This window comes from Anomaloglossus baeobatrachus, chromosome 10 (assembly GCF_048569485.1).
Source record: "Anomaloglossus baeobatrachus isolate aAnoBae1 chromosome 10, aAnoBae1.hap1, whole genome shotgun sequence".
NCBI lineage: Eukaryota > Metazoa > Chordata > Amphibia > Anura > Aromobatidae > Anomaloglossus > Anomaloglossus baeobatrachus.
In genome coordinates this window covers 44,424,303-44,449,739 of record NC_134362.1, presented here as the reverse complement: position 1 = coordinate 44,449,739, position 25,437 = coordinate 44,424,303, and the positions used below count along the sequence as shown (strand labels likewise).

General features: G+C 47.8%; 1 protein-coding gene across 1 annotated transcript in view; it reads right to left on the bottom strand.

Annotated features, from left to right (window-relative positions):
• Positions 1-2,211: 2,211 nt before the first annotated feature.
• BRMS1 (BRMS1 transcriptional repressor and anoikis regulator) overlaps positions 2,212-25,437 on the bottom strand; it is a 40,256-nt gene continuing 17,030 nt past the window's right edge. The window contains exons 4-11 of the mRNA XM_075325636.1: positions 20,338-20,465; positions 20,163-20,242; positions 17,371-17,467; positions 16,901-16,993; positions 15,656-15,720; positions 4,371-4,410; positions 3,842-3,965; positions 2,212-2,684 (exon numbers count right to left, since the gene is read on the bottom strand). Of these exons, the coding sequence (XP_075181751.1) occupies positions 2,561-2,684; positions 3,842-3,965; positions 4,371-4,410; positions 15,656-15,720; positions 16,901-16,993; positions 17,371-17,467; positions 20,163-20,242; positions 20,338-20,465 (751 nt within the window). The 3' untranslated portion in view covers positions 2,212-2,560. The remainder of the gene's footprint in view (positions 2,685-3,841; positions 3,966-4,370; positions 4,411-15,655; positions 15,721-16,900; positions 16,994-17,370; positions 17,468-20,162; positions 20,243-20,337; positions 20,466-25,437) is intronic.

The window sequence follows — 25,437 nt, the reverse complement described above, 5'->3', positions numbered from 1 at the left end:
AAAAGCCAAACCAGAATCTCTATTTGCAGACACTGTTGTTTGGGGGTGTTGCTCCTCATCAGTGCAAGTAGGAGATCTGATTTGGCTAGGTGAGAGGCTTCTGGCTGAATGGTAATGGTGCCATGGTATGTGGCCATGATCTGGACGGGCTGCTTTCTTGACGCAGCACGTCTTCTCGCAAGAGAACGCAGCGTTCGTGCCCACGATCAGGGTGATGGGCGCAGAGGATTTGCGCTGTCTTCTCTCGCCAAGAAAACTCACATCTCCACAAGAATAAATTAACCTACTGCGGCTCGGAAAGCTGTGCCGCAGATCGGTTTACACTGCTGACAAAACCCACAGAGGGTATGGGATATCTATAATCCATCCACTGTGCTTGTACCATACAACAGTGTTTTGGACGGAGGAAAAACACTCTGTATAGTATTAGTTTTCCATCACACATTGTTTTAGATTAAACCCTAAAAGTTCTACTTTTTTCTCGTGCCTAGGGCAACTTCTTCCACCACACGCTGTGTCCCCTACATGACTTTTTGCAAACAGAATCTCTTCTGGTTTGATTTAATCCATGGCTTTTTATCTCTTTTGTAAAGGCCAAATTTGTGCAGTATACAACTAATGGCTGTCCTGCGCACAGATTCTGCCCCCGAGCTGTGATCTCCGCATCTCCTCCATTGACCATGGGCCTCTTGGCGTCGTCTCTAATTAGTGCGCTCCTTGTTGCTTGGCATGTCAGTTTAGCTGGACGGCCATGTCAGGTAACAAAAAGGAGACAGTTGCACTCTGCAGTGCTAAAAGGTATGTGTAACAATGAATATAGGAATATAGACATGTATTACTGCTATAAAAAAAAAAAAAGAAATGTAAAAATTGTGATAAAATGGCCAGTTTTATGTGAGCCCAACAGCCAACGGTAAGATGTGAAAGGTCCCTATCAAAACTAATGCCTCTTTTTGGGTTAAAAAAACCCTACAATTTATGGGTGGACAGGAACCTGCAAATGGGGAATGAAAATCGCCCATAAATTGTATTTTTTTTTTTTTAACTTAAAAAGAGGCATTAGTTTTGATAGGGACCTAACACACCTTACCGTTGGCTGTTGGGCTCACATAAAACTGGCCATTTTATCACAATTTTTACATTTTTTTTATAGCAGTAATACATGTCTATATTCCTATATTCATTGTTACACATATCTTAGCACTGCAGAGTGCAACTGTCTCCTTTTTGTTACCTGACATTGGCTGTTGGGCTCACATAAAACTGGCCATTTTTGTGTGCCAAGTCTCTTAATTTTTACATGTTTTTCATAGCGGTATTGTATATGTTTATATCCCATATTCAGTGTTCCACATATCTTACCACTACATAGTAACAAAAAGGAGACAGTTGCACTAAGTCTCATTGTCAGTTTGCACCTGTTCACATTAGAAAGTTAGGATGTACCATCAGTCTTTTTTCTTAGATTGGTAGGATTACAGTTGTGCCATACTCCTATTTTTGAATGACAGATTGAATATTGCTCCATGAGATGTTCAGAGCTTGGCCTTATATTTATTTTGTCATCTGATTTTGCGTCACTTTTCTCCACAACTTTATCCCTGACCTGTCTGGTGTGTTCCTTGGTTTTCAAACCAGCCTGAGGCCTTCATAGAACAGCTATTGTTATACTGAGAATAAACTACACACGGGTGGACACAATTTACTAAATAGGTGACTTCTGAAGGTAATTGATCACTGAGGCTTTTTTTCCTTTACACTTCACAAATATTTACTACTTAGTGGTAGTAGATCACATAAAATATCAATTACATTTTGTGTGTGTGTGTGGGGAATGTGGAAGAAAAGCTTATGGGGAATGAATATTTTAACGGATTTAGGGCTCATTCATAAGTGATATTTCTGATAAAAAAAAAAAAGATATATATATATATATATTATACTGAATGTCTATCAAATTTCTTGAGCCTCCAAGTGCTGTACATTTTGTCTCACGGTCCCATAGACTTGTATTGGTGATTCTGATCCTAAAATTGGATCTGACATGTCTGCATAAACTGACCACTTGGACTTTTGGCATAGGTTATCAATAATTCCCGTTTTTCTACAGTACCAGGGTAATGTCAGTTTAAGCCACTTTTTTTTTTATTTGCATCTGTGGAATAATTTCACAAATTTAAAAAAAACAAACAAAAAAAACCCTAAAGTGGGTCATTTCCCAAACAACTTTATTGTCTACTAAATTAATGGATATAAAAAAATACATTTATTTTGTGCAAAAAAAAAAAAAAAGAAAATAAGAAAATATTTATACACTATTTCTGAAAAACTTTTCAGCTCATTCACCATTGTCCAGCCGCACTGAAGTGTCCTAGTTAAAGCTCTATAAAGTCCATCAGCACACAATCCACACACACACCATTCAATGCACACACGCACCCAGAGAACAATGCTAGAGGATTCCCAACATGATCACCGCGCTCTGACTCTGCACACATTACATTCTATGGTGACCGCCACGGTGTAGAGATCGCCTGTCAGCACCGGAGCGAGGCAGCGCTTATTTTCCTGCCCTTCTCACGGAGTATTTGCCTTTCTGCAGTTGTGAGACGTAGATCTTGGTCTTGCTGCTGTCTCCTCGCCTCAGCCAAACTTCTCCTGTGCTTACTGCTGTGATCACCGCCCTGCAGACACAAGACGTGCGCATCATTAAGACAGAGAATGAAGAGTGCATAGTGATACCTTGCTATATAAAATGAAAGGTTTTCGTTTTTTTCCTTTATGTAGAGGTGTTATTTTTGATTCTAATACTGGCTGGTGATAATGATTGTGTATAGCTTTTTTTTCTTAAGAATACACACCGTATTTTTCATTTTATAAGACGCACCTTAAATTCAGAGAGAAAAAATAAAAAAAAAAATAAAAAAAAAAAATAAAAATAACTATGGGGTCCATTTTATAATCTGGTGAAGTCTTACTGGAAGGTGTCTTACTGGTGGAAGCGGCAGTGCAGCAGGAGGCAGGGGCAATGCAGAGGGGGGCCCAGATGCTCGCTGAGGGCCCGCCGCCCCGCGCCGGGACTCGCTGCTGAGGGCCCGCCGCCCCGCGCCGGGACTCGCTGCTGAGGGCCCGCCGCCCCGCGCCGGGACTCGCTGCTGAGGGCCCGACGCCCCGCGCCGGGACTCGCTGCTGAGGGCAGTGAGGCACGGGCCATTCTGAAGATGTTGGTGCTGCGGGCTTCAAAGAAACGGCGCCTGGAGTCGGCATGTGCACAGATTGAGTTATCGGCTCAATAACAACAACCTGAGATGTCATCTGTGCATGCACCACCTCCGGGCGCCATTTTCCTTAAGTCCGCTGCTAGGAGATCAATGGACTGGAGGCGGCGCGTGTGCAGATGAGAGCTTGAGACGAGAACTCCATCTGCGCACACGCCGACTCTGGACACCATTTTTCTGAAGCAAGCAGCGCCCACAGCCCCGACACCGCATTGCGCCTGCCTCCTGTGACCCCTCTCCACCACCCCCCAGTAAGCTACATTTGGATTTTAAGACGCACCCCTCATTTTCCTACCAAATTTTTGGGAGGAAAAGTGCGTCTTATAATCTGAAAAATACGGTAGTTAACAGAAAAATCATTTAAACAAAAGGTAATTTTCTGATGGCAGATTCCGTTTAAATTGGCCCTTGCTGTATTTTTAAAGGAATTTTGAGTATTTAAGGCTTTAGAATTTCTAAATAGTTTGTGAGAAACTATCAGGCTTCAATGTACAACAAAAAAAACAAAAAAAAAAAAAAAAAAGCAATACCCCTGCATCAAGGAAAGAAACCGCGCTCCTTACTGTGAGGGTGGCTCATCTTTCACATCAAGAATAATGGCTTCTCCCTTGGTAAAGCTCTCTCCTTCATAATACAGGCAGCCGTCTTCACAGCGAGCGCTGAAGTGTTGCTTCTCAACTTTTCCACCTAAAAAAGCCAAAATGAAAAATAAATAAGACAACTGTTTAAAGCGGCAGAGAAAGCGGAATCATCTCATTTGGCGTTTGGATTTTTTTTTTGTTTTTATCACTACGCCGTGTACTGATCAGATTAATTGATTTTATATTTTGATAGATTTGGTATCGCCGTGTTCAGACATTCCCGATGTGTATATTTTTTAACTTGTATTTTCAAATGGGACAAAAAAGGGAGGTGATTTAAACTTTATTTTTTTAATTTTTAATTTTTTTTTTTTTAATTTTCATTTTTTTTTTTACTAGTCTCCCTTCAATTCCCCTTAGCAAATTTTGTGATATTTCATTCATAATAAAGGACTCCGCCCGATCTCTAGACATATTTCCTTACCATCTGATTTTCGTTATATTTCCTTACCATCTGATTTTCGTTTTTGTGGCGAAACTGAGGCTTTCGCCTAAGGGGGAAAAAAAAAAAAAAATCAAATTCAGATTGTGAATACAAAACATATACATACATATATACATACATACACACACACACACACACACACACACACACACACACACACACACACACACACACACACACACACACACTCAATGTGAATATGTAATGTAGGCATTAATGAGATGTGTGACCCCCTCAGGTCATCAGCTTCCATATACAGAGAATGCGGGGGGCCCTGTTTATACAATGCGGCCTTGTCGACCAAACTAATAGACCTTCATTATCAGCAGGACGAAGTGTCGGTCAAGTCCATGGCGGCATGGCGGCTCAGTGGTTAGCACTGCCCGGTGGTGGCTCAGTGGTTAGCACTGCAGTCTTGCAGCTCTGGGGTCTTGGGTTCAAATCCCACCAAGGACAACATCTGCAAGGAGTTTGTATGTTCCCCCAGTGTTTGTGGGTTTCCTCCCACACTCCAAAGACATACAGATAGGGAATTTAGATTGTGAGCCCCCAATGGGGACAGAGTTCCTGATATTGATAAGAGTGCTGGGGAATGTTAGTGCTATATAAAAATAAAGATTTATTTTATTGATGGCGGGTTTTTGTTTTTTTTTAGACAAGTTTTAAAAATTAAATCTGTGATCTGATTGGTCGTTGTGGACAACCCTGAGGTTAGGAACGATCTTTTTATTGTGCAGCCAGGACCAAGGGGAAGACGACTTCTCGACCATCCAGCAGTTTCTATACTGGAGGTCAGGGCTCTTTTTGTCAGTTGATCTTTACATAAACCTAAAAAAATAAAAGCCCCAGTGGCCAAAATAAAAATTGCAGTTTATTTTTTTTCTTTTTGACTCCTACTTCTTGTTCTTTCAGAAAGTTTCCAGCAGTCTCATTATCATAACAGGCAGGACTACAATAACATACAACACCTCTATACACAAGTGATAAAACAGGATCCACCATAGTAGGTAATGCCATATCGGCGCCTGCTCGCCTACCTTTACACTCACTCAATATAAAAGATAGGGTTGTGGCCCATTGTGACCATGTACATGTGTTATTTCCTGAAACATCAGAAGTTGGATTAAATAAAAAAGCACCAGTGTGGATTTCCACTTTTTCTATACAATCAACACAAAACCGTGTATTTAAACAATAGTCCATTTTCTGACAAAACATTCCCTATAAGGGATGGGGGGGGGGGGGATTAGCGCACCTGCATTAAGATAGATAATAGATAGATAGATATAGATAGATAATAGATAGATATTTAGGGGTATAGATAGATAGATAATATAGATAGATAGATAGGATAATAGAGGGATAGATAGAGGGATAGACAGATAGATAGATAGATACAGTGCCTACAAGTAGTATTCAACCCCCTGCAGATTTAGCAGGTTTACACATTCGGAGTTAACTTGGCATTGTGACATTTGGACTGTAGATCAGCCTGGAAGTGTGAAATGCACTGCAGCAAAAAAGAATGTTATTTCTTTTTTTATTTTTTTTTTTTAAATTGTGAAAAGTTTATTCAGAGGGTCATTTATTATTCAACCCCTCAAACCACCAGAATTCTGTTTGGTTCCCCTAAAGTATTAAGAAGTATTTCAGGCACAAAGAACAATGAGCTTCACATGTTTGGATTAATTATCTATTTTCCCAGCCTTTTCTGACTAATTAAGACCCTCCCCAAACTTGTGAACAGCACTCATACATGGTCAACATGGGAAAGACAAAGGAGCATTCCAAGGCCATCAGAGACAAGATCGTGGATGGTCACAAGGCTGGCAAGGGGTACAAAACCCTTTCCAAGGAGTTGGGCCTACCTGTCTCCACTGTTGGGAGCATCATCCGGAAGTGGAAGACTTATGGAACTACTGTTAGCCTTCCACAGCCTGGACAGCCTTTGAAAGTTTCCTCCCGTGCCGAGGCCAGGCTTGTCCGAAGAGTCAAGGCTAACCCAAGGACAACAAGGAAGGAGCTCCGGGAAGATCTCATAGCAGTGGGGACATTGGTTTCAGTCAATACCATAAGTAACGTGCTCCACCGCAATGGTCTCCGTTCCAGACGAGCCCGTAAGGTACCTTTACTTTCAAAGCATCATGTCAAGGCTCGTCTACAGTTTGCTCATGATCACTTGGAGGACTCTGAGACAGACTGGTTCAAGGTTCTCTGGTCTGATGAGACCAAGATCGAGATCTTTGGTGCCAACCACACACGTGACGTTTGGAGACTGGATGGCACTGCATACGACCCCAAGAATACCATCCCTACAGTCAAGCATGGTGGTGGCAGCATCATGCTGTGAGGCTGTTTCTCAGCCAAGGGGCCTGGCCATCTGGTCCGCATCCATGGGAAGATGGATAGCACGGCCTACCTGGAGATTTTGGCCAAGAACCTCCGCTCCTCCGTCAAGGATCTTAAGATGGGTCGTCATTTCATCTTCCAACAAGACAACAACCCAAAGCACACAGCCAAGAAAACCAAGGCCTAGTTCAAGAGGGAAAAAAAAAATCAAGGTGTTGCAGTGGCCTAGTCAGTCTCCTGACCTTAACCCAATTGAAAACTTGTGGAAGGAGCTCAAGATTAAAGTCCACATGAGACACCCAAAGAACCTAGATAACTTGGAGAAGATCTGCATGGAGGAGTGGGCCAAGATAACTCCAGAGACCTGTGCCGGCCTGATCAGGTCTTATAAAAGACGATTATTAGCTGTAATTGCAAACAAGGGTTATTCCACAAAATATTAAACCTAGGGGTTGAATAATAATTGACCCACACTTTTATGTTGAAAATGTATTAAAATTTAACTGAGCAACATAACTTGTTGGTTTGTAAGATTTATGCATCTGTTAATAAATCCTGCTCTTGTTTGAAGTTTGCAGGCTCAACTTATTTGCATCTTATCAAACCTGCTAAATCTGCAGGGGGTTGAAGACTACTTGTAGGCACTGTACATCATCATCATCATCATCGTCCCCATTGGGGCTCACAATCTAAGGTCCCTATCACTGTTTTTGGAGTAAGTAAATCCTATACACAGGATCTCAGAGCAGGGTCTCCGCGGCTTCTCTCCTGTCAATGTCAGACTTGATGTTGATATAGTAGTAATAGCTGAAGGGCACGAAATCCGTCACAGCAAACATGCCGGCCATTAATCAGCGAGCGCTAGAAGTTCCGATTCACTCATTAACCCCCTACTTTCAGGAGATATATATATATATAATAAATAAATATATTTTATAATATATTATATTTTATAATATAATATATATATATATATATATATAACAAACAGCGCAAATTGGGCATTTCTCCCGTTCTACAGTATTTTTCATATAGGTTAAATTTTATATTGATAGACTGAAACTGAACTTTGGAGCCTATTTTTGTAAATGGGGAAGAGGGGGCGGGACAGAAGGGGATAAGAATTTTTTGTTTTGTTTTCTTTTAATCCCCAATGGGGATTTATTAATATACCCTAAAGAGTTCACAAGAGGTTGTAAAATATATATATATATTATATATATATATATATATATATATATATATATATATATATATATATATCTCTAGCTGTAGTAACTGTCCGTGTCTGTCTCTTTCCCTGTCTGTTTCTTTCCCTGTCCGTTTCTTTCCATCTTTCTGTCTCTTTCCTTGTCTCTGTCTCTCAATCTGTCTCCGTCCCCGTCTGTCTGTCTCTGTCTCCTTGACTGTCTCTCTCTTTCCCTGTCTGTCTGTGTGTCTCTCTCAGTCTCTCCACTGACATCTTATTACCTCACACATAAGCTTCTTCTACTAACAATTTATTTCTTTATCGTTCCTATGGGAGACCCAGACCATGGGTGTTTAGCTTCTACCTCTGGAGGACACACAAAGTACTACACTTAAAAGTGTAGCTCCTCCCCCTGAGCTTATACACCCCCTGGGTGAGCAGACCCAGCCAGCCAGTTTATCGCTTTGTGTCAGGAGGCATACATCCACACATGCATTCTCATATGATTTTTTTTTTCCTTTTGGAACGAGATGAAGAAGTGGGGTCCACCCACTGTGTCGGTGTTGTAAGGTTGATTTCCTAGGCTGGAGCCTTACATGCCGTGCTCCTTCACCATCCCTCCTGGGCTCTGGCTTGAAGTGGGAGCCAGCATGGTCTCCATGCTTGGCAGGAGACCGGTCTCCATCCGCAGCCCTTCAGGACCCTGCTGGACCGGAGCACTCATCCCCAGGGACCTGGCCCTGCGTCTCAGCAGCTAAGTACCTGAGACGTTTATATTTCTGGGTCCCTGTACTTTATTGTTGGGGGAGAGTGTGCTTATTATGTTTACTGACATTTCCGGCGGGTTCTCTAGCTGTCGCCTGAGAACCGCGCCGATGGTGCCTGCTCGTCGGCCGCGCCGATCAAATTTAGGCCCCGGCTTCGCCGGAGGCCTAGTTTCTGTTTCACTGCCCTCGCATGTCACTCATTCAGAGGGACAGGCTCGGCTCCTCCCGCCGGCCGTTCTGTACAGGGGAGGGACACTCCCCACTGCAGTGTGCGTCCCCTCCCCTGTAGGTCTCTATGGCCCTCCAGATCCCGCTCTTCAAGCAGGTCCCGCCCCCTCTCTTCGCCCCGGCGGCCATTTTCTCAGCATTCTCTCTGCGATCAGTCATTGCAGCGCTGGTCTGCAGCATCCCTGCTGAGGTGCTGTGCTTGGGGGTCCGGGCTTCGGGATCTGGAGGGCACACAACACCGCTCCAGCGGTCTGGTAAGCCACAACCGGTCTCCGGTTGTGGATCTCTATATATACTCTCTGGGGTTCATTCTCTGGCAGAGCCCCCACTCCAGCAGCATGTCTCACACGAGGAGCAAGGCCCCAAAGCTTTATGCTGTATGCGCTGCATGTAAGCTCCTGCTGCCTGAACCGAGCACCTTCCCACATTGTGATGCCTGCTCTAACTTGGCGGTGCCACAGCCTGGAGTCTCTCCCCCAGTGGTCTCTCAGGCTGCTCCTGCTCCTGTGGCTGAACCCCCGGCTTCGGTAGAATCCTTTTCTAGGTCTATCTCCCAGTCTTTTGCTGAGTCCATGGGACTTCTGTCCAGGACTCTGATGAATATGCATCAGCCCCCTTCACAGGGTGCCTCTGCTGCTAGGGGTCTCTCAGGACCGGAGCTCACAGAGGATTCATCATCAGGGCCCAGACCCCGTCCTCCTGAGAAGAGACGCAGGGTTCCCTCTCCTTCCTCCTCCCGTGGCTCTGATTCCAGAGCTGACTCGCAGGATGAGGAGGATGCCTTTACAGGGGGCTCGGAGGCTAACTCCATGTACCCCATTTATCTGTCCGAAAGTGACTCAGATCTTAGTGACTTGATTGCTTCTATTAACTCTGTACTGGATCTAAATCCGCCAGTATCAGAGGAGCAACCCTCTCTGGAAGAAAAGCACCAGTTTACCTTGCCTAAGAGGACAAAGAGTGCGTTCTTTAACCACTCCAGTTTTCAGGCCGCTGTGACCAAGCCCAGGGCCTGTCCTGACAAGCGCTTCCCAAAGCGTGGTTCTGATGACCGCTTTCCCTTTCCACCTGAGGTGGTCAAGGAGTGGGCTCACTCCCCTAAGGTAGACCCTCCGGTGTCTAGGCTCGCAGCCCGGACCGTTGTGTCGGTGGCTGATGGCACTTCCCTTAAGGATTCCACTGACCGCCAGATTGACCTTCTGGCCAAATCCGTGTATGAAGCGGCGGGGGCCGCGTTTTCTCCGACTTTTGCAGCAGTGTGGGCTCTCAAAGCCATCTCTGCTTCTCTAGAGGAGATGCATTCCCTCACCAAGGAATCTATGCCCGAAATGGATGCCTTAACTTCCCAAGCTTCGGCCTTTTCATCCTATGCCATGTCTGCCATGCTGGAGGCTTCTCACCGCACCGCGGTGGCTTCGGCTAATTCCCTCGCTATCCGCAGGATCTTGTGGCTTCGAGAGTGGAAGGCAGATGCTTCTTCAAAGAAGTACCTTGCTGGGCTCCCTTTTGCTGGGTCCCGGCTGTTCGGAGAACAGCTGGATGAAATTATTAAGGAAGCTACCGGCGGGAAGAGTACTTCCATGCCACAAACCAAGACCAGGAAACCTGCCCAGGGTAGGAATCAGTCGAGGTTTCGTTCCTTTCGTTCCTCCAACTGGTCGTCCTCTAAGCCCTCGGCCTCGTCCGCTAACTCAGCAAAGGACCAGAAATCCAACTGGCGCCCAAAAGCGCGTCCTCAGAAGACCGCAGGAGCTGCTGCCACTAAGCGTATGTGTGCACGTTGCTTTTTACCTGCTTTTTACCTGCTTTTTTGCTGCTTTTTCTTCTGCGATGTTTAATGCCAAAATGGATGTGTTCTTCTATTCAAGCAAAGTCTATGGGAATTTGGGTTTCTTGTTCACACTATGTTGTTCAAAATGCTGCCTTTTGAGGCAGAACTTTGGTCAAAAACTCAGCTTTTCAAAGAAGCAACATGTCAATTGTTTTTGCCATTTGGGTTTTGCACTGCAAAGCTGAGTTTTTGACCAAAGTTCTGCCACAAAAAGGCAGCATTTTGAACAACATAGTGTGAACAAGAAACCCAAATTCCCATAGACTTTGCTTGAATAGAAGAACACATCCATTTTGGCATTAAACAGCGCAGAAGAAAAAGCAGCAAAAAAGCAGGTAAAAAGCAGGTAAAAAGCAACGTGCGCACATACCCTAAGGCAGCCTCCTCGTGACTATCTGCCCGCTCCAGCAACGTCCTTAGTCGGTGGCAGGCTCTCCCACTTTGGCGACTCTTGGTTTCAACACGTCTCCGATCAGTGGGTGCGGGATATCATCTCCCACGGCTGCAGGATAGAATTCTCTTCCAGTCCTCCAAACAGATTTTTTCTCTCAATTCCCCCCTGCTCCAAGGCCGCCGCCTTCTCGCAGGCCGTGGCATCCTTGCAGGCCAATGGAGTAATTGTACCGGTTCCCGCCCGGGAACGGTTCAGAGGTTTCTACTCAAATCTCTTCCTAGTTCCCAAAAAGGACGGTACCTTCCAGCCCATCCTGGATCTGAAGCTTCTCAACAAGCATGTTCAGGTGCGGCGTTTTCGCATGGAGTCTCTGCGATCAGTCATTGCCTCTATGTCCCAAGGGGATTTCCTGGCGTCCATCGACATCAGAGATGCCTATCTGCATGTGCCAATTGCAGTTTCACACCAGCGTTGGCTACGTTTTGCAGTAGGAAAGGATCATTTCCAATTCGTGGCTCTCCCCTTCGGGTTGGCCACCGCCCCTCGGGTATTCACCAAGGTCATGGCAGCAGTGATTGCAGTTCTGCACCTCCAGGGGTTGGCAGTGATTCCTTACCTGGACGACCTTCTAGTCAAGGCTCCATCCAGCGTAGACTGTCAGCGGAGTGTCTCGCTCACTCTCGCCACTCTAGCCCAATTCGGGTGGCTGGTCAATCTGCCCAAATCCACTCTGACTCCGACCCAGAGTCTCACGTACCTAGGGATGCAGTTCGAGACCTTGACGGCACTTGTGAAGTTGCCCTTAGTCAAACAGCAGTCCCTTCAGCTAGCGGTGCGCTCTCTGCTGAGGCTCCGCCGTTATTCCATCAGGCGGCTGATGCAGGTGCTGGGTCAAATGGTGGCGTCAATGGAAGCGGTTCCCTTTGCCCAGTTCCATCTGCGTCCCCTGCAGCTGGATATTCTCCGCTGTTGGGACAAGCGGCCTTCCTCCTTAAACAGGTTAGTGGCTCTGTCGCCACAAACCAGGAGCTCTCTTCAGTGGTGGCTTCGACCTCTCTCCCTGTCCCAGGGGCGCTCCTTCCTGGCTCCGTCCTGGGTGATTCTCACCACGGATGCCAGTCTCTCCGGCTGGGGAGCAGTATGTCTCCACCACAGAGCGCAGGGCACTTGGACTCCGTCCGAGTCAGCCCTTTCAATCAACGTGCTGGAAACCAGAGCTGTGCTTCTAGCTCTCCTAGCATTTCACCACCTGTTGGCGGGCAAGCACATTCGAGTCCAGTCAGACAACGCGACAGCAGTTGCCTACATCAATCACCAAGGCGGGACACGCAGCCGCCTGGCAATGTTGGAGGTACAACGCATCCTTCAATGGGCGGAGGACTCCAAGTCCACCATATCCGCAGTCCACATCCCAGGCGTGGAAACCTGGGAGGCAGATTATCTCAGCCGTCAATCCGTGGACAGTGGCGAGTGGTCCCTGCACCCGGCAGGGTTTCAGTCGATCTGCCGCAAATGGGGCACTCCGGACGTGGACCTAATTGCATCCCGTCACAACTACAAGGTCCCCGTTTACGTGGCTCGCTCCCACGACCCTCAGGCATTCGCCGCGGACGCACTGGTTCAAGATTGGTCCCAGTTTCGTCTGTCCTACGTGTTTCCCCCTCTAGCTCTCTTGCCCAGAGTTCTGCGCAAGATCAGAATGGAGGGCTGTCGAGTCATCCTCATTGCACCGGACTGGCCCAGACGAGCTTGGTATCCAGACCTGCTCCATCTGTCCGTAGACATGCCGTGGCATCTCCCGGACCGTCCAGACCTACTCTCACAAGGTCCGTTTTTCCGCCTGAATTCTGCGGCTCTCAAATTGACGGCGTGGCTCTTGAGTCCTGGATCTTGACGGCTTCTGGTATTCCTCCTGAAGTCATCTCCACTAGGACTCGGGCCCGTAAGTCTTCCTCCGCTAAGATCTATCACAGGACTTGGAAAATTTTCCTGTCCTGGTGTCGTTCTACCGGCCATCCCCCTTGGCCATTCTCTTTGCCGACCCTTCTGTCTTTTCTACAGTCCGGTCTGCAGCTAGGACTGTCCCTCAACTCGCTCAAGGGACAAGTCTCAGCTCTGTCAGTGCTGTTCCAGCGGCGTCTCGCTCGGCTGGCTCAGGTCTGCACCTTCATGCAAGGCACGTCTCACATCATTCCGCCTTACCGGCAGCCCTTGGATCCCTGGGACCTTAATTTGGTTCTCACGGTTTTGCAGAAACCCCCCTTTGAGCCTCTTAGGGAGGTTTCTTTGCATCGTCTTTCACAGAAAGTGGTTTTTCTGGTGGCCATAACTTCCCTCAGGAGAGTCTCTGTTTTGGCTGCGCTCTCCTCGGAGTCACCTTTTTTAGTTTTTCATCAAGACAAGGTGGTTCTCCGTCCGACTCCGGACTTTCTTCCTAAGGTAGTCTCTCCTTTCCACCTTAACCAGGACATTTCATTGCCTTCCTTTTGTCCGGCTCCTGTTCATTGCTTTGAAAAATCACTGCATACTCTGGATCTGCTGCGGGCGCTCCGGATCTATGTGTCTCGCACCGCTGCTCTTAGGCGGTGCACCTCTCTTTTTGTGCTAACCACAGGTCGGCGCAAGGGCCTCTGCTTCTAAGCCGACCTTGGCCCGTTGGATTAGATCGACCATTTCGGACGCCTACCAGAGTTCTCAGGTGCCTCCCCCGCCGGGGATCAAGGCACATTCGACCAGAGCTGTTGGTGCCTCTTGGGCTTTCAGGCACCAGGCTACGGCTCAGCAAGTCTGTCAGGCTGCCACTTGGACTAGCCTGCATACCTTTTCAAAGCACTACCAAGTGCATGCTCATGCTTCGGCAGATGCGAGCTTGGGCAGACGCATCCTTCAGGCGGCTGTCGCCCATTTGTGAAGTTAGGTTCTGCCTACTTCTTACTTGTTCGGTTTATTTCCCACCCAGGAACTGCTTTGGAACGTCCCATGGTCTGGGTCTCCCATAGGAACGATAAAGAAAAAGAGAATTTTGTTTACTTACCGTAAATTCTTTTTCTTATAGTTCCGTATTGGGAGTCCCAGCACCCTCCCTGTTGCCTGTTGGCACTTTCTTGTTCCGCATGTTATCACCGGCTGTTGTCGTGAACAGAGTCTCCGGTTGTTCCGGCTCTTGCTCTGTTCTACTTGTGGGTGGCTATTCTCCTTCAGCTTTGCACTAAACTGGCTGGGTCTGCTCACCAGGGGGTGTATAAGCTCAGAGGGAGGAGCTACACTTTTAAGTGTAGTACTTTGTGTGTCCTCCAGAGGTAGAAGCTAAACACCCATGGTCTGGGTCTCCCAATACTGAACTATAAGAAAAAGAATTTACGGTAAGTAAACAAAATTCTCTTTTTTGTTCCTATAGCAACCACTCACAGCTCCTATTAATGACCTGTAGCTCGCAGCTCTATTGACCTTAATGGAGGCAGGTTTTTTTGGAGAGTAACTGTAATTTTCCCATCAAAACAGTCTATGACGTAACCTGAGTCACATGGGGTGTCTGTGTAATCACACACAGAGCTTTAGTTATATTATATATACACAAACAGAGCTTTATTTATATTATATACACACACAGATGAATGTTAACAGCTTTCAGTACAGCAATATGATTTTATTCTACAACACTGCAGTAAGATAAATAATTTGCATGGTAGTCATCAGAATTAAGTCATGCAGTGTATAAATATATATAATGCATTTCTTTACGGTATTTTCCAATTTGTAAGACGCTCCCCCCCCCCCGCCCAGAACTGGGGGAAAAATGGGGATGCGTCTTATAAACCACATATGGCTCACCGGGGTGGCAGTGGTGGCGCAGGATAGGAAATACAGAGGGCTCGGAGTGGGTGTCACAGGCCATTGATCTGCCGGCAGGCTGCTTTGAATCGGGGACGGTTGAGGAGATGAACTTGCGACACCCCCCTCCTCCGAGCCCGCAGCATCGTCGACCCTCCTGAGCCGTGACACCCCCTCCTCCGAGCCCGAAGTATCACCAGCCCTCCTGAGCCGTGACACCCCCTCCTCCGAGCCCGAGGTATCGCCAACCCTCCTGAGCCGTAACACCCCCTCCTCTCCGAGCCCACAGTATCACCGACCCTCCTGAGCCACGAAACCCCCTCCTCCGAGCCCGCAGTATCACCAACCCGCCTGAGCCGTGACACCCCCTCCTCCGAGCCCGCAGCATCGCCCTGCCTCCTGTGACCTTCCTGAGACGGTCCACCACTGTCGCTCCCCCCGGGTGTGCTAATATAAGAGGCACTAGGATTATAAGACGGACCCTCATTTTAACAGTAAAAAAATGTTATTTTCCTCCTTCAAGTTTGGGGCGCGTCTTATCAAACGAAAAATACGATATTTTAAACAAAGTGTTTATGATGTTCCCAGCAATACAGGAGCGATCAGCCATTCACTACAAAGCGTTATCACATTTGTACGGATGAGTGTTTTGTGCCGCAACAAATCTCCGCACCTATAAAGAATACACATCGGATCATTTACCTTCTTGATCGCCGTCCAATCCTCCAGGATATCCAAATCCCGCAGCATGTATACAATATAAGGACCTAGTGTAATAGTCAAGGAGAACTAAAGCTTTACACGGAGAGAATAATAACAGTGATATTAGCAGAGAACATATCATAATGAACCAGAAATAGAAATATATGTAACTTTGACCACTGCAGCCAATCACTGGAATCAGCGTCTAACAACCATGACATACAAATCCATCCACAACCTGTCTCCTCCATACATCTGTGACCTAGTCTCCTGGTATTTACCCGCACGCAACCTCAGATCCTCACAAGATCTCCTTCTCTCCTAACCTCGCATCTCTTCATCCAACAATCGTATCAAAGATTTCTCACGTGCTTCCCCCATACTCTGGAATGCTCTGCCACAACATATCAGACTCTCGCCTACCTTGGAAAGAGTCATAAGGAACCTGAAGACCCACCTCTTCTGACAAGCCTACAACCTGCAGTAACCCTCAGTCTGCTAATGCAACGCACGACCATCTGGACTCTCACCTACTGTATCCTTCACAGTCCACTATACCGCTGCACGACCACCTCTGCCCCATCTGCTGTATCCTCGCCCATCCCTTCTCAGCCCACTATACCACTGCATGACCACCTCAGCCCCATCTTCTGTATCCTCACCCATCCCTTCTCAGTCTACTATACCGCTGCATGACCACCTCAGCCCCCATCTTCTGTATCCTCACCCATCCCTTCTCAGTCCACTATACCGCTGCATGACCACCTCTGCCCCCATCTGCTGTATCCTCACCCATCCCCTTATAGACTGTGAGCCCTCGCAGGCAGGATCCTCTCTCCTCCTGTACCAGTCTGTGCCTTATATTGTTTATGATTGTTGTGTTTGTCCCTATTATGTATACCCCTTTTCACATGTAATGGAATAAATGGCGCTATAATAATAATAACTATCTTGGCATCACTGCCGAGTGCACAGACTGGCTAAAGGAGTCACGATGTCTGTCCACACGGATATAGATTTGTCCTTCCTCAACTTTTCATAGATACGATTGAAAATAAGTAGGTGGGATGGTGCACTGAACTGTTTGGCTACAGAAAGGGTGGACCGAGCCTCTGTGCTTTGTTTGAACAGTCATTTTGAGAGGACATAAGTGGTGATATGTACATTGTTCTGCCATCACATACAATTACTGTTCCAGCAAAACCAGATAGACTTCAAACACATGGCAGATTACATAAAGGATACCAGAAACCAGCGGGACCCTCCTTTTCTTCTCAGATCGGAACGGATCCCACTTTCTGCGGCTTCGTTTTGACCTCAACTCTTCATCCCACCACTCTAAAGAATAAAAAAAACATGTTAGGAAGGCTGAGGTTTATTCCGGATTAAGGCTACGGGACCAGCATGCTATCCGGTGGGGTGGGAAACCCATCGGCCCATTTCCTTATGCAGCTTCCTATCTTTTATAATGAGCCGATCACATCGGTTTAGTAACTGAAACCCTAAAATTTGAGCGGCCATCAATAGAGGAGTCTGCTGGTGTCAACGTACCCCATGAATAATAGCATTATAAAACATTCTCTTCCCGATTCCTGCAAAAAGGCAGCACCCATGGGTGTCCGATATGTGGGGGAGCTGTATAGTATAGCTAGTGTATCATGAAGGAGCTATTCACACAGTACCGCATCACAGTGTACGCCGATGTGGTTTCTTACCGGATGAGATGTCTATGCTCTGCCGATCCTCCTCCAGCCTCTGGATCCGCTCTAAGAGTTCACACTGCATGTTATCAAACAGGAGAATCTTCTCGCTCTGCAAACATAGCACACATATTATACTTAAAAAAAAATATATATTATATATAATTATTATATATATATATATATATATATATATCTTATACACAAACTGAGACACTTCAGGTAAACCCCAACAACACTTTACCCGAGAGTCTTTGCTTTGAGAAGCCCGGCAGGTCCGCCAGCATGTTAAAGGGAAGGTGTCACTTTTTTTTTTTTTTTTTTGTATTAATAATAGTGATTATGGAATAAATTATTTTTAATACAAAATTAAATTCATTGTTTATTTAGTTTTTATTGAATTCTAGTTTTACTGAAACACTGGGGGCTGCCATCTTGGATTTGCTGTGTGTAACGACAGTTACTCAACTCAAATACGGCAGCCCCTGTGCATAAGGCCTAATGGTCGGCCTCTGACCCTAGCACTGAGGCTGCGCTGCTCCCTGCTGTGATCTGGACAAGCCCCCTGGGCACATCATAGCTCTGGGAGGAGATCGCCGCCATCTTTGTGAAGCCCACAGCATATAATGTGTGGTGCACTTCCCCCCCACCCCCCGTTACTCACTCTGTACTCAGCCTGGTGTGCTGTGGAAGCAGCGCTGCCATCACCGCTCTCCCCCGCGTGTGCTCACCTTGGGCCTCTGCTCCCGGCAGCTCCTCCTCACTGCTCTGATCGCTGACAGGAGGAACAGCCAAGACACCAGGCTGACAGACACAGGCTGCCGGAGCTGGAGGTCTGAGGTGAATGCATGCAGCTGGGAGCTTTGATCGTGCCGTGAGATCTGTAGTGCAGTGCCGCTCAGGCTGCAGCTCACCCCTCCTCGCTGCATGTCACCTCGGACCTCCGATCCCAGCTGGCAGCTACTCTTGTCAGCCTGGTGTCTTAGCAGTTTCTCCTCTCAGCATAGTATATGGGGGCACAGAAATATCAGGGCACAGTATACAGTGGGGCACAGTATATGGGGCACAGTGTACAGTGGGGAACTATGACAGTTGTCCTAGGTGACACTTTACACATATTAGGATCACTTTGAGGTCACCAACAAAATGGCTCCGCACTGTGATCCTAAACATCTTCCCTAATCCTTTTGGAAATACCCAGATTGGGAGGGGGAGGGGGTGACATCACACACAGGAGAGCAGATTCTGCCCACTTTACTGCAGCTGTAATGTGAGCTTCTTCTACAGTAGGATTTCAGCAGCTGCTCCCCCTAGTGTTTAAGAGTGAAAAATATCAAACTTAATATTTTTTTTTTACATTTTAATTTTTTTTTTTTTCATCTTTTGCTTAATTGAAAACAAATAATATTTAAACAAAACGTTAAAATTTTACATTTTTTTCAGTTATTGAATTTTTTTTCTTTTTTTGAGAACACCTTCCCTTTAACCCCTCCAGCCCCCGGGCACTTTATGTTTTTGCGTTTTTTGCTCCCCTTCTTCAGAGAGCCGTAACTTTATTTTTCCGTCAATCTTGCCACATGAGGCTTGTTTTTTGCGGGAAGAGTTGTACTTTTAAATGAAACCATACGTTTTACCATATAGTGTACTGGAAAAACAGCAAAAAAATTCCAAGTGTGGAAAAACTGCAAAAAAAGTGTGATGGCACAATAGTTTTTGGGATGTTTTATTCACAGAGTTCACTATATGGTAAAACTGATGTGTGGGTATGATCCCTGAGGTCGGTGCGAGTTTGTAGACACCAGACATGTATAGGTTTACTTGTATTTAAGGGGTTAAAAAAAAAAAATCACAAGCTTGTCCAATAAAAGTGGCGTATGTTTTGCGCCATTTTCCGAAACCCGTAGCGTTCTCATTTTTTGGGATCTATGTGCTCAGTAACTGCTTATTTTTTTTGCGTCTCAAGCTGACGTTTCTAACGGTACCATTTTTGCGCAGATGCTATGTTTTGATCGCCTGTTATTGCATTTTGCGTAAAACTTGCGGCGACCAAAAAACGTAATTTTGGCGTTTGGAATTTTTTTGCCACTACGCCGTTTACCAATCAGATTAATTGATTTTATATTTTGATAGATCGGGCATTTCTGAACGCGGCGATACCAAATGTGTATATTTATTTTTTTAACCCTTTAATTTTCAATGGGGTGAAAGGCGGGTGATTTGAACTTTAGGGTTTTTTTTTTTTTAAAACTTTTACTTTTTTTTATTTTACTAGTCCTCCTAGGGGGCTATAGCGATCAGCAATCCGATCGCTCTGCCCTATCTGCTGATCACAGCTATACAGCTGTAAACAGCAGATACGATCACTTTCTGATTCATTCAGCTCCGGGCCGAGTGAAAACGAAAGTGACTCGTCATAGCTGCAGGCGTCATCACATGACCCTGTGCTACCATGGCAACCACTGAAAGTCACGTGATCACTCACATAACTTCCGGTGGGGGCGGTAAGTAAAAATCGTGACCGCGCGTATATACATCTCGCTGCCAGACTTTGGCAGCGAGATGTAAGGGGTTAATGTTACGGGTGGAATGCAATTCCACTCGTAACATGCAGGCACACATGTCAGCTGTTGAAAACAGCTGATATGTGTGTCGATCGCCGCACCCTGCCCGAGGCAGGGGGCGGGGCTTAACGGGACACGCTCCATGACAGAAAGGTTGTGAAGGGGTTAAAGATGTTTATGTACAGCTTTATGGTATTTGCAGAGAAGTGGAGGAAATAGATCGAATGCCAGGAAATGGTTACTCACCTCTAAATGTTGCTTTGCCCCTTGCTGTTCGCATTCATATCGGTTTTTTATGACATCCAGACAAAACCCCTTATAGATGCCTAGGGGGGAGAGACAAAGACATATGGGTCTTGGGAGGTCTGTGGTGGTCTCCACCTTGCTAGATTAGCTCCTGTTGTCTGAAATAAGACTCTACCTGCCACTTCAATGCGGATTTTCATGTTGTTCTGTAGGTCTGCAAGAGGATTGATGTATTCCAAGGCTTTACCGGACGTCACCTCTTCCAATTTGGCCTTTAGCTGGCTCAATCGTTCCTTAAATAACCTGGAGACAATATGTTTGTATATTATAATTTTCATTATCATACATCCATCTATATCTTAGTTGCAGAAACTGATATTTTGCACAGCCAAGAAGGGAATTTTGTTTACTTACCGTAAATTCCTTTTCTTCTAGCTCCAATTGGGAGACCCAGACAATTGGGGTGTATAGGCTATGCCTCCGGAGGCCGCACAAAGTATTACACTAAAAGTGTAAAGCCCCTCCCCTTCTGCGTATACACCCCCCGTGCTCCCACGGGCTCCTCAGTTTTGGTGCAAAAGCAAGAAGGAGGAAAAAAATTATAAACTGGTTTAAAGTAAATTCAATCCGAAGGAATATCGGAGAACTGAAACCATTCAACATGAACAACATGTGTACACAAAAAAAACAGGGGCGGGTGCTGGGTCTCCCAATTGGAGCTAGAAGAAAAGGAATTTACGGTAAGTAAACAAAATTCCCTTCTTCTTTGTCGCTCCATTGGGAGACCCAGACAATTGGGACGTCCAAAAGCAGTCCCTGGGTGGGTAAATAATACCTCATAATAGAGCCGTAACGGCTCCGTCCTACAGGTGGGCAACCGCCGCCTGAAGGACTCGCCTACCTAGGCTGGCATCCGCCGAAGCATAGGTATGCACCTGATAGTGTTTCGTGAAAGTGTGCAGGCTCGACCAGGTAGCCGATAAACACACCTGTTGAGCCGTAGCCTGGTGCCTCAAAGCCCAGGACGCACCCACGGCTCTGGTAGAATGGGCCTTCAGCCCTGAGGGAACCGGAAGCCCAGCAGAACGGTAAGCTTCGAGAATTGGTTCCTTGATCCACCGAGCCAGGGTTGATTTGGAAGCCTGTGACCCTTTACGCTGGCCAGCGACAAGGACAAAGAGTGCATCCGAGCGGCGCAGGGGCGCCGTACGAGAAATGTAGAGTCTGAGTGCTCTCACCAGATCTAACAAGTGCAAATCCTTTTCACATTGGTGAATTGGATGAGGGCAAAAAGAGGGTAAGGAGATATCCTGATTGAGATGAAAAGGGGATACCACCTTAGGGAGAAATTCCGGAACCGGACGCAGAACCACCTTGTCCTGGTGAAACACCAGGAAAGGAGCTTTGCATGACAATGCTGCTAGCTCAGACACTCTCCGAAGTGAAGTGACTGCTACTTCCTAGCCTGTCTCATAGTGGCAATGACCTCTTGAGATAATCCTGAAGACGCTAAGATCCAGGACTCAATGGCCACACAGTCAGGTTGATGGCCGCAGAATTCAGATGGAAAAAACGGCCCTTGAGACAGCAAGTCTGGTCGGTCTGGTAGTGCCCACGGTTGGCCGACCGTGAGATGCCACCGATCCGGGTACCACGACCTCCTCGGCCAGTCTGGAGCGACGAGGATTGCGCGGCGGCAGTCGGTCCTGATCTTGCGTAACACTCTGGGCAACAGTGCCAGAGGAGGAAACACATAAGGGAGTTGAAACTGCGACCAATCCTGAACTAAGGCGTCCGCCGCCAGAGCTCTGTGATCGTGAGAACGTGCCATGAATGCCGTGACCTTGTTGTTGTGCCGGGACGCCATTAGGTCGACGTCCGGCATCCCCCAGCGGCAACAGATCTCCTGAAACACGTCCGGGTGAAGGGACCATTCCCCTGCGTCCATGCCCTGGCGACTGAGAAAATCTGCTTCCCAGTTTTCCACGCCCGGGATGTGAACTGCGGAGATGGTGGAGGCCGTGGCTTCCACTCACATCAAAATCCGCCGGACCTCCTGGAAGGCTTGCCGACTGCGTGTTCCTCATTGGTGGTTGATGTAAGCCACCGCTGTGGAGTTGTCCGACTGAATTCGGATCTGCTTGCCTTCCAGCCACTGCTGGAACGCTTTTAGGGCTAGATACACTACCCTGATCTCCAGAACATTGATCTGAAGTGAGGACTCTTGCCGAGTCCACGTACCCTGAGCCCTGTGGTGGAGAAAAACTGCTCCCCACCCTGACAGACTCGCGTCCGTCGTGACCACCGCCCAGGATGGGGGTAGGAAGGATTTCCCCTTCGATAGTGAAGTGGGATGAAGCCACCACCGAAGGGAAGCTTTGGTTGCCTGAGAGAGGGAGACGTTCCTGTCGAGGGACGTCGGCTTCCTGTCCCATTTGCGTAGGATGTCCCGTTGAAGAGGACGCAGGTGAAACTGCGCGAACGGGACTGCCTCCATTGCTGCCACCATCTTCCCCAGGAAGTGCATGAGGCGCCTCAAGGGGTGTGATTGACCTTGAAGGAGAGATTGCACCCCCGTCTGCAGTGAGCGCTGCTTGTTCAGCGGAAGCTTCACTATCGCTGAGAGGGTATGAAACTCCATGCCAAGATATGCCAGCGATTGGGCCGGTGTCAGATTTGACTTTGGAAAATTGATGATCCACCCGAAACTCTGGAGAGTCTCCAGAGTCGCGGTGAGGCTGTGCTGGCATGCCTCTTGAGAGGGAGCCTTGACCAGCAGATCGTCTAAGTAAGGGATCACCGAGTGACCCTGAGAGTGGAGGACCGCAACTACTGCAGCCATGGCCTTGGTGAAAACCCGTGGGGCTGTCGCCAGGCCGAACGGCAGTGCCACGAACTGCAGGTGTTAGTCTCCTATGGCGAAGCGCTGGAAGCGCTGATGCTCTGGAGCAATCGGTACGTGGAGATAAGCATCTTTGATATCGATCGATGCAAGGAAATCTCCTTGGGACATTGAGGCGATGACGGAGCGGAGGGATTCCATCCGGAACCGCCTGGTCTTTACGTGTTTGTTGAGCAGTTTTAGGTCCAGGACAGGACGGAAAGACCCGTCCTCCTTTGGAACCACAAACAGGTTGGAGTAAAAACCGTGACCCTGTTGCTGAAGAGGAACAGGGACCACCACTCCTTCTGTCTTCAGAGTGCCCAGCGCCTGCAGAAGAGCATCGGCTCGCTCGGGAGGCGGAGATGTTCTGAAAAATCGAGTCGGAGGACGAGAGCCGAACTCTATCCTGTAACCGTGAGACAGAATGTCTCTGACTTAGACCGCCATGGATCTGAGTTCCTCTGATCCTTCTGAGGCCTTTTGTACGAGGAGAATTGGGACCTGCCCGCACCCCGAAAGGACCGAAACCTCGACTGTCCCCTCCTCTGTTGGGGTGTTTTTGGTTTGGCCTGGGGTAAGGATGTTTCCTTTCCCATGGATTGTTTGATGATTTCATCCAGCCTCTCACCAAACGGTCGCCAGAAAATGGCAAACCGGTTAAGCACTTTTTGGAAGCCGAATCTGCCTTCCATTTCCGTAGCCACAAGGCTCTGCGTATTGCCACCGAATTGTCGGCTGCAACCGCCGTAGGCTCGCAGAGTCCAGGACAGCATTAATAGCGTAGGACGCAAATGCCGTCGTCTGAGTGGTTATGGACGCCACCTGCGGCGCAGACGTACGTGAGTGCGTCAATTTGCGCCTGACCAGCTGAGATAGCTTGGAGTGCCCATACGGCTGCGAATGCTGGAGCAAAAGACGCGCCGATAGCTTCATAGATGGATTTCAACCAGAGCTCCATCTGTCTGTCAGTGGCATCCTTGAGTGAAGCCCCATCTTCAACAGCAACTATGGATCTAGCCGCCAGTCTGGAGATTGGAGGATCCACCTTGGGACACTGAGTCCCGCCCTTGACCACGTCCGGGGGGGAAGGGATAACGTGTATCCTTAAGGCGCTTGGAAAAAACGCTTATCTGGACAAACTCGGTGTTTCTGGACTGTCTCTCTGAAGTCGGAGTGATCCAGAAACATACTCGTTGTACGCTTGGGGAACCTGAAACGGAATTTCTCCTGCTGAGAGGCTGACTCCTCCACTGGAGGAGCCGAGGGAGAAATATCCAACATTTGATGTATGGACGCGATAAGATCATTCACTATGGCGTCACCATCAGAAGTATCAAGGTTGAGAGCGGCCTCAGGATCCGAATCCTGATCAGCTACCTCCGCTTCATCATACAGAGAGTCCTCCTTCTGAGACCCTGAACAATGTGATGAGGTCGAGGGGATTTCCCAGCGAGCTCGCTTAGGCGGTCTGGGGCTGCGGTCCGTGTCAGAGACCTCACCCTGGGATCTATGAGACACCCCGGGGGAACATTGTTGTTCCAACTGAGGGGATCCAGGGGGCAATGATTCCACAGTGCCCATGGTCTGAGATACCGGTCTGGACTGCAAAGCTTCTAGAATCTTAGCTATAGTTTCAGAAAGTCTGTCAGTAAAAACTGCAAACTCCGTCCCTGTCACCTGGACAGTGTTAGCTGGTGGTTCCCCCTGGGCCCCCCTTAGCAGAGGCTCTGGCTGAGCAAGTGCCACAGGGGCCGAGCAGTGCACACAATGAGGGTCAGTGGAACCTGCCGGTAGCGAGGTCGTACATGCGGCGCAGGCAGCATAGTAAGCCTGTGTTTTGGCACCCCTGCCTCTTGTGGGTGCCATGCTGTTGTCTCCCCTGAGCAACACAATAGGGTATATAGCCAGAAATCCACCGTGCACCATACAGTGTAAAGTATAGCCTATAAACATATAATCTATAATTACACTTCTGCACAAGTGGGGCCAGCACCTCAGGTGCTGATTACCGCCCGCTTAAAGCGGTTGTGTGGCCACCAGCATCCCTGCCTGGGTCCCCCAGAGCTTGTCTCCCCTCTGCAGCGTCAGGGGAGCTGACAGGAATGGCTGCCGGCGTCCTGAGGAGAGGAGGGGGCCGTGGGCGTGACCCAGAAAGTGCGGGAACTGGTGCCCCACTGTGCACAGTGAGGGGGGTGGAGTATGCAAAGCATGCTCCAGCCCTCAGTGCTGCCGTTCTGTACAGCGTCCCGCCCTTCACCTGACTGGCAGGGCTGGGGGCGGGAAGAAAAAGAGACTAGGCCGCAAAAGCCGGGGACTCGAGTTATAAGCGTGGCCGCCGTATAAGCGCGGTCGGCGCGGAAGTCCCCGGCGCACTAACAGTCCTAGCCGCGC